General features: G+C 43.0%; 1 protein-coding gene across 3 annotated transcripts in view; it reads left to right on the top strand.

Moving 5' to 3' along the window:
- Window positions 1-13674, top strand: part of LOC125746618 (uncharacterized) — a 48775-nt gene that overhangs the window by 15818 nt on the left and 19283 nt on the right. The window contains exon 3 of one of the 3 annotated variants that reach the window (XR_007399019.1): window positions 5402-5492. The exons of 1 other annotated variant lie outside the window; for it this stretch is intronic. Coding sequence is in view for 1 of the 2 variants with exons in the window: in XM_049020820.1 (XP_048876777.1) it covers window positions 6798-7077 (280 nt within the window). In the remaining variant the exon portion in view is untranslated. Of the gene's footprint in view, window positions 1-5401; window positions 5493-6797; window positions 13019-13674 lie in introns of those variants that run through there. One more of the 3 variants, XM_049020820.1, reaches the window with a different exon arrangement.

Here is a 13674-nt window from a genome sequence, read left to right as displayed (position 1 = left end):
CGGGACTGGAGCCGGTGGGACATCAGGAGGCGGGACTGGAGCCGGTGGGACATCAGGAGGCGGGACTGGAGCCAAGAGGGTGTAGCTGGGATACCTGGACGAAAACAGGGGCAGGGACGCATTTTGGTTTGGGAACCTGGGGCATGGTATGAGCGGCACTCTCTGGACCAGAAGCCTAAAGCATCGGCTAAGAGGTCGTCTCTGAGTGAACCTCTCTGGGCACGGCAGTGGTGAAAACAGGCTCTAGGTACAGCAGAGGTGCATACGGGCTGTGGGGGCGCAGCAGACACCAAGATGAGGTCAGGGGCTGGAGGTGCAGCAGTGATCTCTCCTGGGCAGGACCCTGGAAACTCCAGGTAAGGCAGGATGACAGCCACAAGCACTGCTAACTCCGTCTGCTTCTTCTTCCTGCAATGGGATATGGCAGGAGAGGCTACAGTGAGCTGCGAGGAGCCAGCAGGTAGATCTGCAGTGATCTGCGGGATACCAACATGCAAATCAGCAGCGAGCTGCAAGGAGACAGCAGGCTGATCTGCATTGAGCTGCGAGGAGCCAGAGGGCGGATCTGCAGCAAACTTCAAGAAGCCAGAGAGCGGATCTGCTGAAAACTGCAAGGAGCAAGTGGGCGGATCTGCAGCGAGCTGCAATGAGCCAGCGGGTAGATCTGCAGCGAGCTGCGAGGAGCCAGCGGGTAGATCTGCAGCGAGCTGCGAGGAGCCAGCGGGTAGATCTGCAGCGAGCTGCGAGGAGCCAGCGGGTAGATCTGCAGCGAGCTGCGAGGAGCCAGCGAGCGGATCTGCAGCGAACTGTGAGGAGCCAGTGGGTGGATCTGTGGCGAGCTGTGGGGAGTTGGCAGGCTGAGCCGCAGCAAGCTGCAGAGAGCCAGCGAGTATGACTGGGAAGCAGGCATTTTGATGCAGCAAAAGGGGTTTTATTGACTTAAAACTAAACATAGACTGGAAATTAATTGGACGGTGAGGGATCAAAACAAGAGAACTACTATGAGGAAGACAGTGGCTGACAGGAGGAGCCATGTTAATGACTGGATAGGGGAACACAGGACTGGGAAGCATATATATAGTAGACTAATGAGGGAGACAACAAGAGGCAGCTGGGAGTGATCAACACGAGGGTTAGGAACAAGAGGTAAGACGTACGAGTATGTGTGTATGTGTGTGTGTGTGTGTGTATCACATCCTGCCTCAAAAGAAAGACAGTGAGAGCACGAGTAGGAAGTGTACAATTCTTCTGCTGCTGTCCTTGACAAAGACGGAAGTGCATCAAAACTGATGGCCAATAATTTAATTATATGCATATACTAATATATACTAATGTTTGCATCACTGAGCGGCTCTATGAATGCTTCTTAATAAAACTGTGGTTTGTTTCTGGTCAGTGTCTGGTTGTTTCTGAAAAATGCATCCCTATTTCCCACTACTGTATAGCATCGGTAGTATCATACTCCTTTGTGAAAGAATGTTCTGAGTTTTAGGATACATTTAGTGAAGGACTTGAAATGTAAGTAACACACATTTGTAAAGCAGTCAAATCCTACCCAGCATATTCTGTGGATTACATGGCAACATTTTAGCTCAGATGAAAGGAGGCGCAGATGGGAGCGGTAACACATTTGGAAACAGCATGTTGCCCAGTGCTCACACGCACCAAAGCTCAGTCATCACAGAGCATGCAAGACTCCACAGTGGAGTGCGGTGACAGCACATTAAATGGTGGGTGTGCTTCTCCAGTGCAGGGATCTTCCCTATACTTCACACAATACCTATGTGCTACTCTGCTGTTCTTTAGTAAGTAAAACATCCTTCCATGTTTGACAGTCTTTCTCGCCGCATGAGTCAGCCGCGTCATTCTGTTTTGATCCTTTTTTTTCACGGCAGAATCGCGCTGCATTTCAGACAGTCACGCAGAGTTCACACCTGTCTCTTTGGGAAAGCTCTCTCTTTCTGCCTGCTGTCTGTATCTCCCTCCCGCTCGCGTCCCATCTCTTCATTTACTTCCCACGCATCCCTCTGGTTCATATTATTTTGCTGAATACTGGGCCCACAGAACAAAGACTTGCTGTTAGACACTCACTGCACCTTACTGTAAAATACATAAAATACATGCAATTTTTTTTTTACAAATGGACCAGCCACATACTGATGCAAGCAACTCCTTTCCCAACTCAATAAAAACAGTCTATTAAAACTATTGCATTGATTTTCTTCTTAGAAATGAACTTAATTCATAGAAAGTTAATTTTTTTAAAATGCCGGGGTGGGCAATTAAGGGCTATAGCAAACATTATGAAGTGTAAAAAAACACAAGGCAGTGCTTCGCAAATAATTGCCCATTTTAATGTTGGCACATAGCTCTTTAAAGTTGTTGTATCCTTGAGACCATGTGAAAATGTCCCAAAAAAATCAACAGTTTAACACATACAGTATATATTACATTGTGGGGACCAAATGTCCCCGCAATGTAATAAAAACCAGTTATTTTGACATTGTGGGAACACAGAGAACTTTAGAATTTAGTGTGATGCTGAACTGCATGTGTCGATGCTACCAAAGGAGTGTACGCCCGCAACAGCAGCAAAGGGATCAGTCGGCAAAGAGCTGAATTGTCAGTAGCCTGTTAAGGATTGTAAACTGTGAGAAGCAGAAAAAGGAACAGTCCTATTCCCTTTTATTTTAACATTTTAAGACATCTTAAAAACTCGAGGCTGTGTTTTGTTTGAACAAAGATTGCACTTTCATTTATATTTTGTGAACTGCAGATTCTAAATTAAAATCAGAATCAGAAAACTTTATTGACCTCGGAGGAAATAAAATAAAATAAAACAAACTAGCATGATTAAGTCCCCGTTCCCAGTCGCTGTGCTATTCAGCAGTGAGCTTCTATTTTTCCTGTCTTCTGACATAATTATATTGCTTGGATGATCTAGTGAAGCCAGAAAATGAGGAGACACTCTCATGCTACCTCATTCCACACCTCCTTCACCTCCCAGGGCTTAGGCAGAGCAGTGGTGCTCCCGTAGATAATATGCTCATGCATTTTCACTTTGTGCACAAGCATGTCTGTTCCCTCGGGCAAAATCGATCTGGTTTGCCAGGCAAACACACCATCATAATAGCAATCTGTTGTAGATAATGCGCCGCTGCCTTTTAAAGGTGAGCTGATATGCCATCAATTGGTTCATCGCATTTTATACCCAAAACACCATTTAGCGCCTTGCGCTGGTGCAAAGTCTGTTTTTCCTGCCGTCAAAATAGCAAAATGTATTTGGACACACCCATATATGATAGTTATGCTTTGCGCTTTACACTTTGTGATAGATCGTCAAAATAGACCCCAAGGGTTACAATGGTATTCGTATTGGTCTGGTGCCTTTCATTTACAGCATTTTCAGTTTGGAACGCGCAGTGAAACTAAATAAAACATTTCTTGACGCTGGTGAAATTTACAAGTAGATGTTCAACATGGAAAACATGCTAATTGTGGCTTTGAGTTGGTTACAGTTCGTGTTACAGAGCTCTAAGACCCTCCCACATCACCTAAATCGGTAGTTTGGGAAAATTAATTGGGAAAGTTTCCCAATTAATTATGCCAATACCAGAGAGAGACAGAGAGAGAGAGAGAGAGAGAGAGAGAGAGAGAGAGAGAGATAAGTAGTTGATAAGACTAAGAATGTCTATCTGCTCTGTTACACCGAACTTGGATATTAATCTGGAAACACATCCAGCATGCAGTACTAACTCAATTTAGATGACATCATTTGAGTATGTGGTTTTGCAAAAAAATTCATACTGGGCTAAAAATATTTAGCACCGATTTGCCACTTGCTTAAAATTTTTGCCAGCCACCAACAAAAGCCCAAGATCGGAGGCAAATCACCGTTTGCTTGGCGCTGGCAAGTTCAAAAATGCAACCAGACAGAGTCTCTAATGTATTTCAGATTCCTGTCAGACATCTAGCAGGCTAAATACATAGATTCACCTGTAGTAAAATGCAAAGTGGTTAACTCCGCCATAATAAAAATACTCAAATGCAAAAAGACAGAAAAGTAACAGTAGAATAAATGCAATTAATAAAGAGCAGGAAGTTAAACCAACAAAAGGAGCAACAATCAAAACAAAAAAAATGTATCAGTATCTAATAAAGAAAAATGCCTGCCAACTAAGCTTTAACACTTTTCAAACTGCCAGGTAAAGCCAATAGTTTGACACTATTGACATCTCATTATGTTTAAAAGAAAAAAATAACTGAAAATCATCAGAGTAAAACTGGTAGGGTATAATATCCTTGAAACTACTGATTATCTGTCTTAAGAGGAGCATATATACGGACAATAGGACACACACAGGATCCTGATGAACTGTATGAGACAGAGCAGCTGACCAAGACATAAACTGGCTGGCTGAGACAGAAAACTTCTGTTTAATAAACATGAAAAAAACCACTTGGGAGCAGTGGCCAAATACCAAAACAGTGCATTCTCTTGCATCAGCAGCCATAAGAATGTCTTTAGAGACCGTAAGAAGAGCTGCCTCAGTAGAGTGCAGCTTGCGGAAGCCAGGTTAAAGCTTATCATAAATCTTACGTGCCTCCAAGAGTGCTTTAAGCTGTACACCATCAACATTTTCGAAGATTATAGAAAAAAAAGGCAACTTACTTATGAAGTAATAGTTTGCAGGTAGAGTAGGATCAAGATTAGATTTCGTTTTAGGCAACAGCTAAACAACAGCAAGCGTTCAATAGGAAGGAAAGTGACCCAATAAAAATGAAACAATATAGGAGTGAATAAACTGAAACACTTTTCAAATCAGGGAAGTTGGCAAAGCATCCACAAGTTGGGGCGCCACAGAAAATAAATCGATCAAATAAAAAGATTTATTCCAAATGGAGATGGTGTTGATCAAAGGCTTCTTAACTGGGGAGAGAGCTGCGGCAGAGGCTAGGTGTGGATCAGCAAGTGCAAGTGCCGAAAACAATCTGTGATGATCGGTGCTCCATTCATCTTGCACCAAGGCTAAACGATCCGTTAACTGGAGTGTCAGGAAAGACCAGACGCAAGCAGAAGAGTCTAACGCTGTGAAAAAGTACAGAAGTCTGGTGTGAGCACAGGAGCACACCTTCTTTTAACTTCAATGTCAGCCCTTATTCCCTGCTTCCTTTGGTGTCTTCTACCACTTACAAAACACCGGATATTCCAAAATTGGTATAGAAATTGGTAATAAAAATATAAATATAGAAACATATAAAGATGCTAATTCACTTTTGCTGTAAACCCAGAATGTTATGATTGTGGGAAAAGCAATAATGTGCAAACGGTACGGAACAATAATTGTGAGCTTGGACTCCGCTTCCTCATCACGGCCACACCCCCATTTTCTACCACCAGAATACTGGAGCCAGTGGATAGGGCAAGAAACAGCGCTCCTCATGGCGTACTGGAGAGGTCTACACCCGGACCTCTAGACCTACAGTAAATGGTGTGTACAAGTTAGGAGCTCGAACTAGAGGAAAACATCCAGCAGTCCAATTAAGCAACCTGCTCCAAAATCACTACCTACTCGTACCATCGTGCGTTAACTTTCCCATCTCCAGCCTGTCTGCCTTCATTTCTGTGCTATCCCCTCATTCCTCATTTGGAGCAGAACCCATACAGCTGGGAGAGAGCACCCGTACTACTGAAGTCAGATCCTTTGTTATCCTGGACATTACTGTACCCACAAGCAGCTTACTGTGCCTGTCTTGATCCAGTGTCATTCTGGTTTGCACACCACCACCACCCTAATTCACTTTGGTGCAGATCGTAACTTCATTGCTCCCCTTGAATGAATCTACCTCTTGAACCTGTCATCCCTCTACTCAAGATTTGCGCTTTGGTCAGGTTCCCTATGGTGGAAATGTTCATGACACAGTGAATGGAACCTGATCTTCTGTGGGCCGGTTTCCTCGAGATCATCAAGTGGAGCCCTTCCTGCTTTGGATTGTGCCTGCAGATGACTATGTCATGCACCTCCATAGAGATCCCTGATTCCTCGACTGACACACCTATTCTACCGGAGTATGCTGATTTTCTCAGTGTGTTCAGCATGGTTAATATCACTTGTTTACCCCTGCACTGAAAATTCCCTTCGCCTACACCATTAACCTCTTGCTGGGGCTCCATTACCTAAGAGGAGTGACTACCCCTTAACACTACCCAAGTTTCAGGCGATGTAGCTGTACATGGAGGAGGTATTATACTCAGGGTTCATTTGTCCAGCCACTTCTCCAGTAGCCTCTGGATTTTTCTCTGTAAAAATAAAGATGATGTACTTTGTTGATAATCTGCATCGATTATCAACCATTGAACAAGATAGCAGTTAAATGTAACGTTCCTCTTTCCGTAATCCCAGCTGTGCTGGAGCCAGTGTGCTCAAGCATACTTTTTCACCAAATTGGACCTGAGAAGTGCTTATACCTCGATTCAGATTTGGAAAGAGGATGTGGGGAAGACCGCATTTGTAATGTCGGTAATTTGGAATATCGGATCATGCCTTATGGGCTGAGTAATGCCCCCTTGATATTTCAGTCTTTCATGAATACTATCTCTCAGGACTTAATAGCTCATTCACTAATTATGTACATTGATGACTTGGTCATTTACTCTGAGTCTCTACCAGAACATGTATCCCACATTCATTAGGTGTTACAACTTCTCCGCGATCATTCCCTGTTTGTAGAAGTACTGAAGAAATGTGAGTTTCATGTACAACATCTCTCTTTTCTGGGTTGCATTCTCTTCCCAGGAGCAGTCCAGATGGATCCTGCCAAAACCATCGTGGCATCCGTGGACCAAGAAGGAGCTGCAAAGAATTCTGGATTTTGCCAGTTTTTATTGGCAATTTATCTGTAATTTTAGTTCTCTCGCAACTTACGGTTCTCATCCATTCTCCCCACTGGCTGAATGTCTTGAACCATAAAGTCCAAGCCACCTTCAGCGGCAGAAACAGCACAGTGGTACACCACTCAAGTTACAACCATGTGCCTTCTACTCCCCTAAGTTATCCAACACAAACAAAATTATGATGTGCTGGCCATTACGTAGCTTGAGGGTATAAAACACGCTTTACAGGTTCTCACCAACATTTATACCACCAAATGCCATCGTTTGGTGGGCCACGTTTTTGCATGATTTACATTTAAAGTTACTTATTGGCCAGAAGAAAAAGATTCCAAAATGGAGGACTTCTTGCAGAGAATTGTATCAGACAAGCCCCCTACATCAAGTGACATCATCGTCCTACAGGCCTGCTTCAAAGCCTGTAGTCAGATACCTGGGGTCAGATATCAGCAACTATGTTTCCTTCTTCATCCTACCTCATTCCTCCTCTCTGTACCCAATCCAAGGCCACCTGTGCACTGCTGACTGGCAGATTCCAGCCCTTCCCCAAACCTCAGTGCCCTTAGTCACATTTGGTATCTCGGGGCTAACAGTAATCTTTGTTGCCATCACCAGGTTCTCAAAAATGTGGCAACTAATTCCTCAGTTAAGTTACCCTCTGCTCTTCAATTAGCAGAGATTATCTCTACCTATCTCTTCATGCTCCAGACTGCTTGATTTCTCTTGAATAGTTTGTTCCATCTTTTGGTGTTCCCAGCTTTTACTGCTGCCCCAATACAAAACAAGATAAAGGACAGTTGCTACCACTATAGACTGGTAAAAAGTCTGTAGCATCCCACATATAACAGAAGACCTAAGCCTTTTCAGGAAATACAATTGGCTCTGCTCCTTCTGGTTCAGAGTGTCTGGATCTGTGCCCCACCCCAGTTTACTGTCCAGATGTACCCCTACATGTAGGTACTTGTTGGTTTGAACAACTTCAACTCCTTAGTCTTGGTGATGTTTAAGTGGAGGTCATTCTGCTGATCCCACTTGACAAAGGCATCCACCAGCTTCCTGTTTTCTGTATTTTCCCTCTCACTAATATACCCCACAATATCAGCGTCATCTGAAAAATTCTGTAGATGAAAAGCCGTGTTTAAGAGGAAAAACAGGAATGGAGCAAGGACTGTTCCCTGTGGGACACCTATGCTCCACCCAGTTAGTCTCTGCAGACCTTGAGAACTCCGGTGCTGATTCCACCAGGGTCAGCTGCCTTCTCCATATGAAATCTCCTCAGCTGTGTCTTAACCTGGTCAATTGTGATGGAAAAGGGTGGTGAAGAGGGGGATGTAGTCAGAGATAGCTCCTGAGAAGAGGTGAGCAACTTGTAGTGTGTCACCATCTTTTACCTAAAGAATGGCCTTTGGGCTTAGCGATGAGCTATTTCAAACTAAAAACTGCTTATTTTTGAATTAACAGTCATAGCTTGGGTTATATCTAAGCAACATGTTTAATCAATAGCTGAAGAAATGAGTTTATGGTTTTTAAACATGAAGATAATGTGTTTAAATACAAACATGTAAGCCAAATATAAGCCAAACAGGTTGTCAGACGCTTAACTGTAAAGTGCACACATGGTGCGAGAGTTACACAGGCTAAGAACGCACAAAATGACATGGGCAAACATATGGATGACAACAGGTAAATGCAACCATTAACGACAACATTAATACAACAAGGGCTATTTACAATTGCATGCTGGAACATGCACCCCGCCGGTGCTACAATATTTATATTTTATTTATTTTAGCAGACACTTTTATTAAAAGCAACCTACATTTTTAAGAAATCAGGGACAGCCGGTCCCTAGAGCAATTGGGGGTTAAGAGCTTTGCTCAGGAGCTCAACAGTGACATCACTCTGCCAAGGCTGGAATTCCAACCAGCCATCTGCTGTTCGCAGACATTGAATCCTAACCCATTGAGCCACACGCAATCGCCAAACAAAAAGTAATTCAATTTCAAAGGCATTATGACCCTTAATTTTATTTGGTACTTTTAACAATACAAAGTATTATTAATCCTACAAGAATTGAATGTTTTCAAAGTAACACAAGCAAATAATCCAATGAGTCTACAGAGCTAGCTGCAAAAAACACAAAATTATTTAATGTGTAAAGGGAAACAGTCTGATAAATGATGGTGGCATATTCCAGACACAGATAGATTGCGTTGGCAAAGAGGAAAAGCCCCCCCAGAAGTACAGTTGGGGACTCAACAGGATAGTCGCTAAATCCCACAAAAGTACAGTCTCACAATTTTTTTTGAATTTTCATTAAATAAATTATGACAAAGTGGAATCTGCTATTCAATTTAATCCCAAGGTGCTTTACATGCGTGTGTTGTAATACATTCTTACATCATTTATACAGAATAATTCAAAAACAAGGAAAAGTGAAGACAAAGGAATGAAAACTCATTCTAAATGCCCATTCTAAATGCTTAGGCATCAATATGGAGTTAGTCCCACCTTTGGCAATTGATATCGAATCAATACCAGCTGCTACTCTTCTCAGAGGGATTTCCACAAGATTTTGGAGTGTTTTTGTGGGAATTTTCGCCGATTCATCCAGAAGAACGTTTGTGAGGTCCGGCACTGATGTTGGACGTGAAGGTCAGTCTTCATTCTAGTTCATCCCAAAGGTGTTCGATGGGGTTGAGGTCAGGGATCTGTGCAAGCCAGTCAAGTTCTTCCACATCAAACTGACCTAACCATGTCTTTCTGGACCTTGCTTTGTGCACTGGAACAGAAAAGTTCCTTCCTTCCCCAAATTATCACCAGAAAGTTGGAAGCATGGAAATGTCCAAAATGTCTTGGTATGCTGAAGCATTAAGAGTTCCAAGACCTAAGGGGTCTAACCCAAGCCCAGAATTAGAACCCCATGCCATTATCCCTCCTTCACCAAACTTTACAGTTGGCACAATGCAGTCAGGCAGGTAATGTTCTACTAGCATCTGCCAAACCCAGACTCATCCATCAGATTGCCAGACAGAGAAGTGTGATTCGTCACTCAACAGAACAAGTTTCCACTGCTCCAGAGTCCAATGGCAGCATGTTTTACACCACTCCATCTGATGCTTGGCATTGCACTTCATGATGTGAGGCTTGAACGCAGCTGCTCAGTCATGGAAGCCCATTCCATGAAACTCCCAGCTCTCAGTTTTTGTGTTGGGGTTAATGCCAGAGGAAGTTGGAACTCTATAGTTACTGAGTCAACAGATTGTTGGCAACATTTACACACATGCATTAGCACTTGGTGATCCTGCTGTTACTTTGTGTGGTCTGCCGCTTTGTGACTGAGTTACTGTTGTTCCGAAATGCTTCCACTTTGTAATAAAACCACTTAAGCTTGACAGTAGAATGTCTAGCAGGGAAGAAATTTCATGAACTGACTTATTGCAAAAGGTGGCATGTGATAACAGTACCACACTTGAATTCACTGAGTTCTTCAGAATGACCTGTTCTGTCGCAAATGTTTGTAAACTTTACTGCATGGCTATGTGATTGATTTTATGCACCCGTGGCAATAGGTCTGAATGAAACACTAAATTCCGTGATTAAAAGGTATGTCCCAAAACTTTTGTTCACATAGTACAGAAAACACAATTGCACTATATATTATACTTCGTTTTTCCACATAACTATCTATTAGTGTATAACTGAAAAACATTAAACATTTATAGGTTTGTATATGAACATGGAATTCATATATTTGGCTTACGCTGCACTTCAGTTGTGAAAAATTGCCTCCAGCTACTGCAAGTGTTTATTATCTGTATTTTCTTTCCTTATTTTTGCAGTACTCTGGTAGTTATACATTTGAAGGTCCTCTTATTCAAACAATTTAGGAAAGGAAACAAATACTAAATTTCTTGTGGCAAATACCCACCTGGCTGCCCTGCTCTGACTTGGCTGTAATAGGGGCAGTAATGACTGCAACGAAAATATATCTGCATAATGAAAGCAAGGTCCAGAACGTAGAAATCCAGATCAGGATTTTGTTTCAACCAACCGGTGGAGTACTCTGTACAGTAACTGTGACTCTTTATGCTCAACTGGTTGGTTGAAACGAAATCACGGTCTGGATTTGTGCTTCCTGGACCTGAAATTTCCACCTCTGATGATAGGTCTCTGAGAATTCCAGGAGTTCTTTGCTGCCTTTGACATGAATTTTTAGTCTCTATATTCAATATAATGTATATAAGCCTGGGCGGGAAAATATAATAACTCACTACAATTAGTGTGCACACAGGACACCTGAGAGCAGAAGGGAAAATGCGCAATGAGTCTCTTTCACCGAACAATTAATTGACCAAACAAATTATGGCGTGTGGCAGGAAAATGTTGGGGGACAGCAAGAAAAACATGGCTTATGAGTACGCACCGGCTGAAGGCAGAGAATGAACAATTCCGCAGTTTTCTAGAAGGAATGCTAAGGAAACATGTTTCTCGTGACTTTCGGGAAGGTGGCCCTAGTTTAGACAGAGGCTGATTGCAGGAATACGGAGGGAGTGCTTGGCATACAGTGCTCCTCAAGGAGACGAGACTTACTGAGAACGGATGGCTTTACTGAAACAGCCCTGTATGGCTGGCAATTGCCGATGCACTGAGTGGCACTGAAGAAGCAAGACAGCACACATACTTACAGTATTGGAGTGCTGGGCAGACCAAGGCATTGCAGCGGTGGAGAATGAAGACGACAGAGAGTCCGATTAACACGAAGCTGTTCTGTAATAACAAGCCCTTAAAAGGGCCACGCAGATAGCAACAGTTACACGGAGACAATGAATGGCAGGGAAACATGGGGAAGTTACACTAAGGGCGGTGAGGCGCACACACAATGGGTAATTGCACAATGGCTAAGACACCCGAGGATCAGGTAAGGACCGAGTATAAGCACAATTAAGGCACACATGACAACCAGACATACAGCGCAACAAGCATCTACAGTAAGAAATACAAACAGGCTATATATAAGACATACATGGGGCTATATACACACATACAGTACAGTATATACACATGCCGAGACAGGCATATACCACTGCGGGCGCTACAGTATGTACCCGCAGAAATATACACCCATACAAATGGGCACGAACAAGGCACACGTGCACTTATACACTGCCCGGCCAAAAAGAAGTCCCCATTTCAATTTATATCAGCAAATACTTAACCAATGACGGGATCATTATTACAGCCCAGAAACGTTATGCAGCAATAAAGTGCAGTCAGCTGATTGCCTGAATCTACTGGCCAGGTTTCACCTCCATCCATCATCAACCATTCTTCCCTGTTGGCATGGGCATATTCCAGGACAAGGATGCCAAGATTCATTGGGTTCGAATTACCAAAGAGTGGTTCAGGGAGCGTGAGGAATCATTTTCACGTATGACTTGGTCACCAGAGAGTTGTGACCTTTTCGTCATTGAAGGTCTTTGGGATGCGCTGAAGGGTGGTTCAACTCACTTGTCAATGCAGGATCTCGGCGAGAAATTAATGCACAATCTGGATGAGAATACAGGGTGAGATGTTGCATAATCCTGTGGAAACAACGTCATGACCAATGTGCGCCATGATCAAAGCTAAAGACGGTCCAACGAAAAATTCAACTGGCGACTTTTTTTCTTGGCTTGGCTGAGACTAATACGCATCCATAACTGCATTTTTAACCTGCCACAGAGAAGCACAGCCATGGTCACATCTTCTCATTAGAACTACCTATTCAGCAGTCAGTTCGTATGCTAGTGTTTTTCCTCACCTTGTGTCATTTCTGTCTCACAGCTATTTTTGTTTGGGTACAACGCCTTAATGGGACAGTCTCTGTGTTACTCAATATAAGATAAATTTATCCTCATCAAATGATAGCTTTTCATCCCAGTTGTGTCTGAGTGAATTAGCAACGCACTCCCAGGCTCATATAATCTCTGTGTGACACCCCCCTGAAGCCCTTTGCATCTCCATGCTTTGTTTGTTTGCTTTTCGCCCGTCCCCCAAACAGTGGGTGCTGTTCCTGTCTTACAGGTGACTGGTGGCCTTGTCAGCCAGCATAGGTGGAGCTAAATCTGATGTACGAAAAGCCTGGAGGTGCCCTTCCTAACAGAATCTGTTTTTGTCTCTCTTTCTGTCCTTTATTTTTATTTATTTATTTTTTTTACATTTTTCTTCCACCGTTTTTCCTCACTTCTTCTTTATAAATGCATAGTTCAGCTAAAAAATAGCAAACCGTCTTACTCTTTAAGAAATGTTCTAGTCACAGGAGATACAAGAGATTTAATCTGCAGGATGCATACATAATATGTTCACATATATGAGGAAGAGGAAGCATGAAAAATATTGTATAAAGGAGCGAAATTTAACAGAGGCATAGGGAGACATACAGAGAGTATAATCATGTGCAAACCACAGGTAAAAAGGAAAACAAGCATCCATCCATCCATTTTCTGTAACTGCTTGTCCTATCCAGTGTTGCAGGGGGCCCAGAAACTATCCTGGAAGGTACAGGCACAAGACAGGGAACAACCCAGGATGAGGCACCAACTCATTACAGGGCATAGTCACACACCAACGTCACAGGGAGAAAACTCCACACATGGAGCCATGATGGAGACTCAAACCTTGTTCCCAGAGGTGTGAGGCAACAGTGCTAACCACCATGCTACCAAAAACAAGCAGAGAATTTAAAAAACACTCAGTGTACAACACTAAAAGGTCTAATGGCTAAGTAAAATGTTGCTAGT

Source organism: Brienomyrus brachyistius, chromosome 7, assembly GCF_023856365.1.
Source record: "Brienomyrus brachyistius isolate T26 chromosome 7, BBRACH_0.4, whole genome shotgun sequence".
NCBI lineage: Eukaryota > Metazoa > Chordata > Actinopteri > Osteoglossiformes > Mormyridae > Brienomyrus > Brienomyrus brachyistius.
Note: the sequence above shows the minus strand (reverse complement) of the source record. Positions and strands in the feature narration are given on the sequence as shown.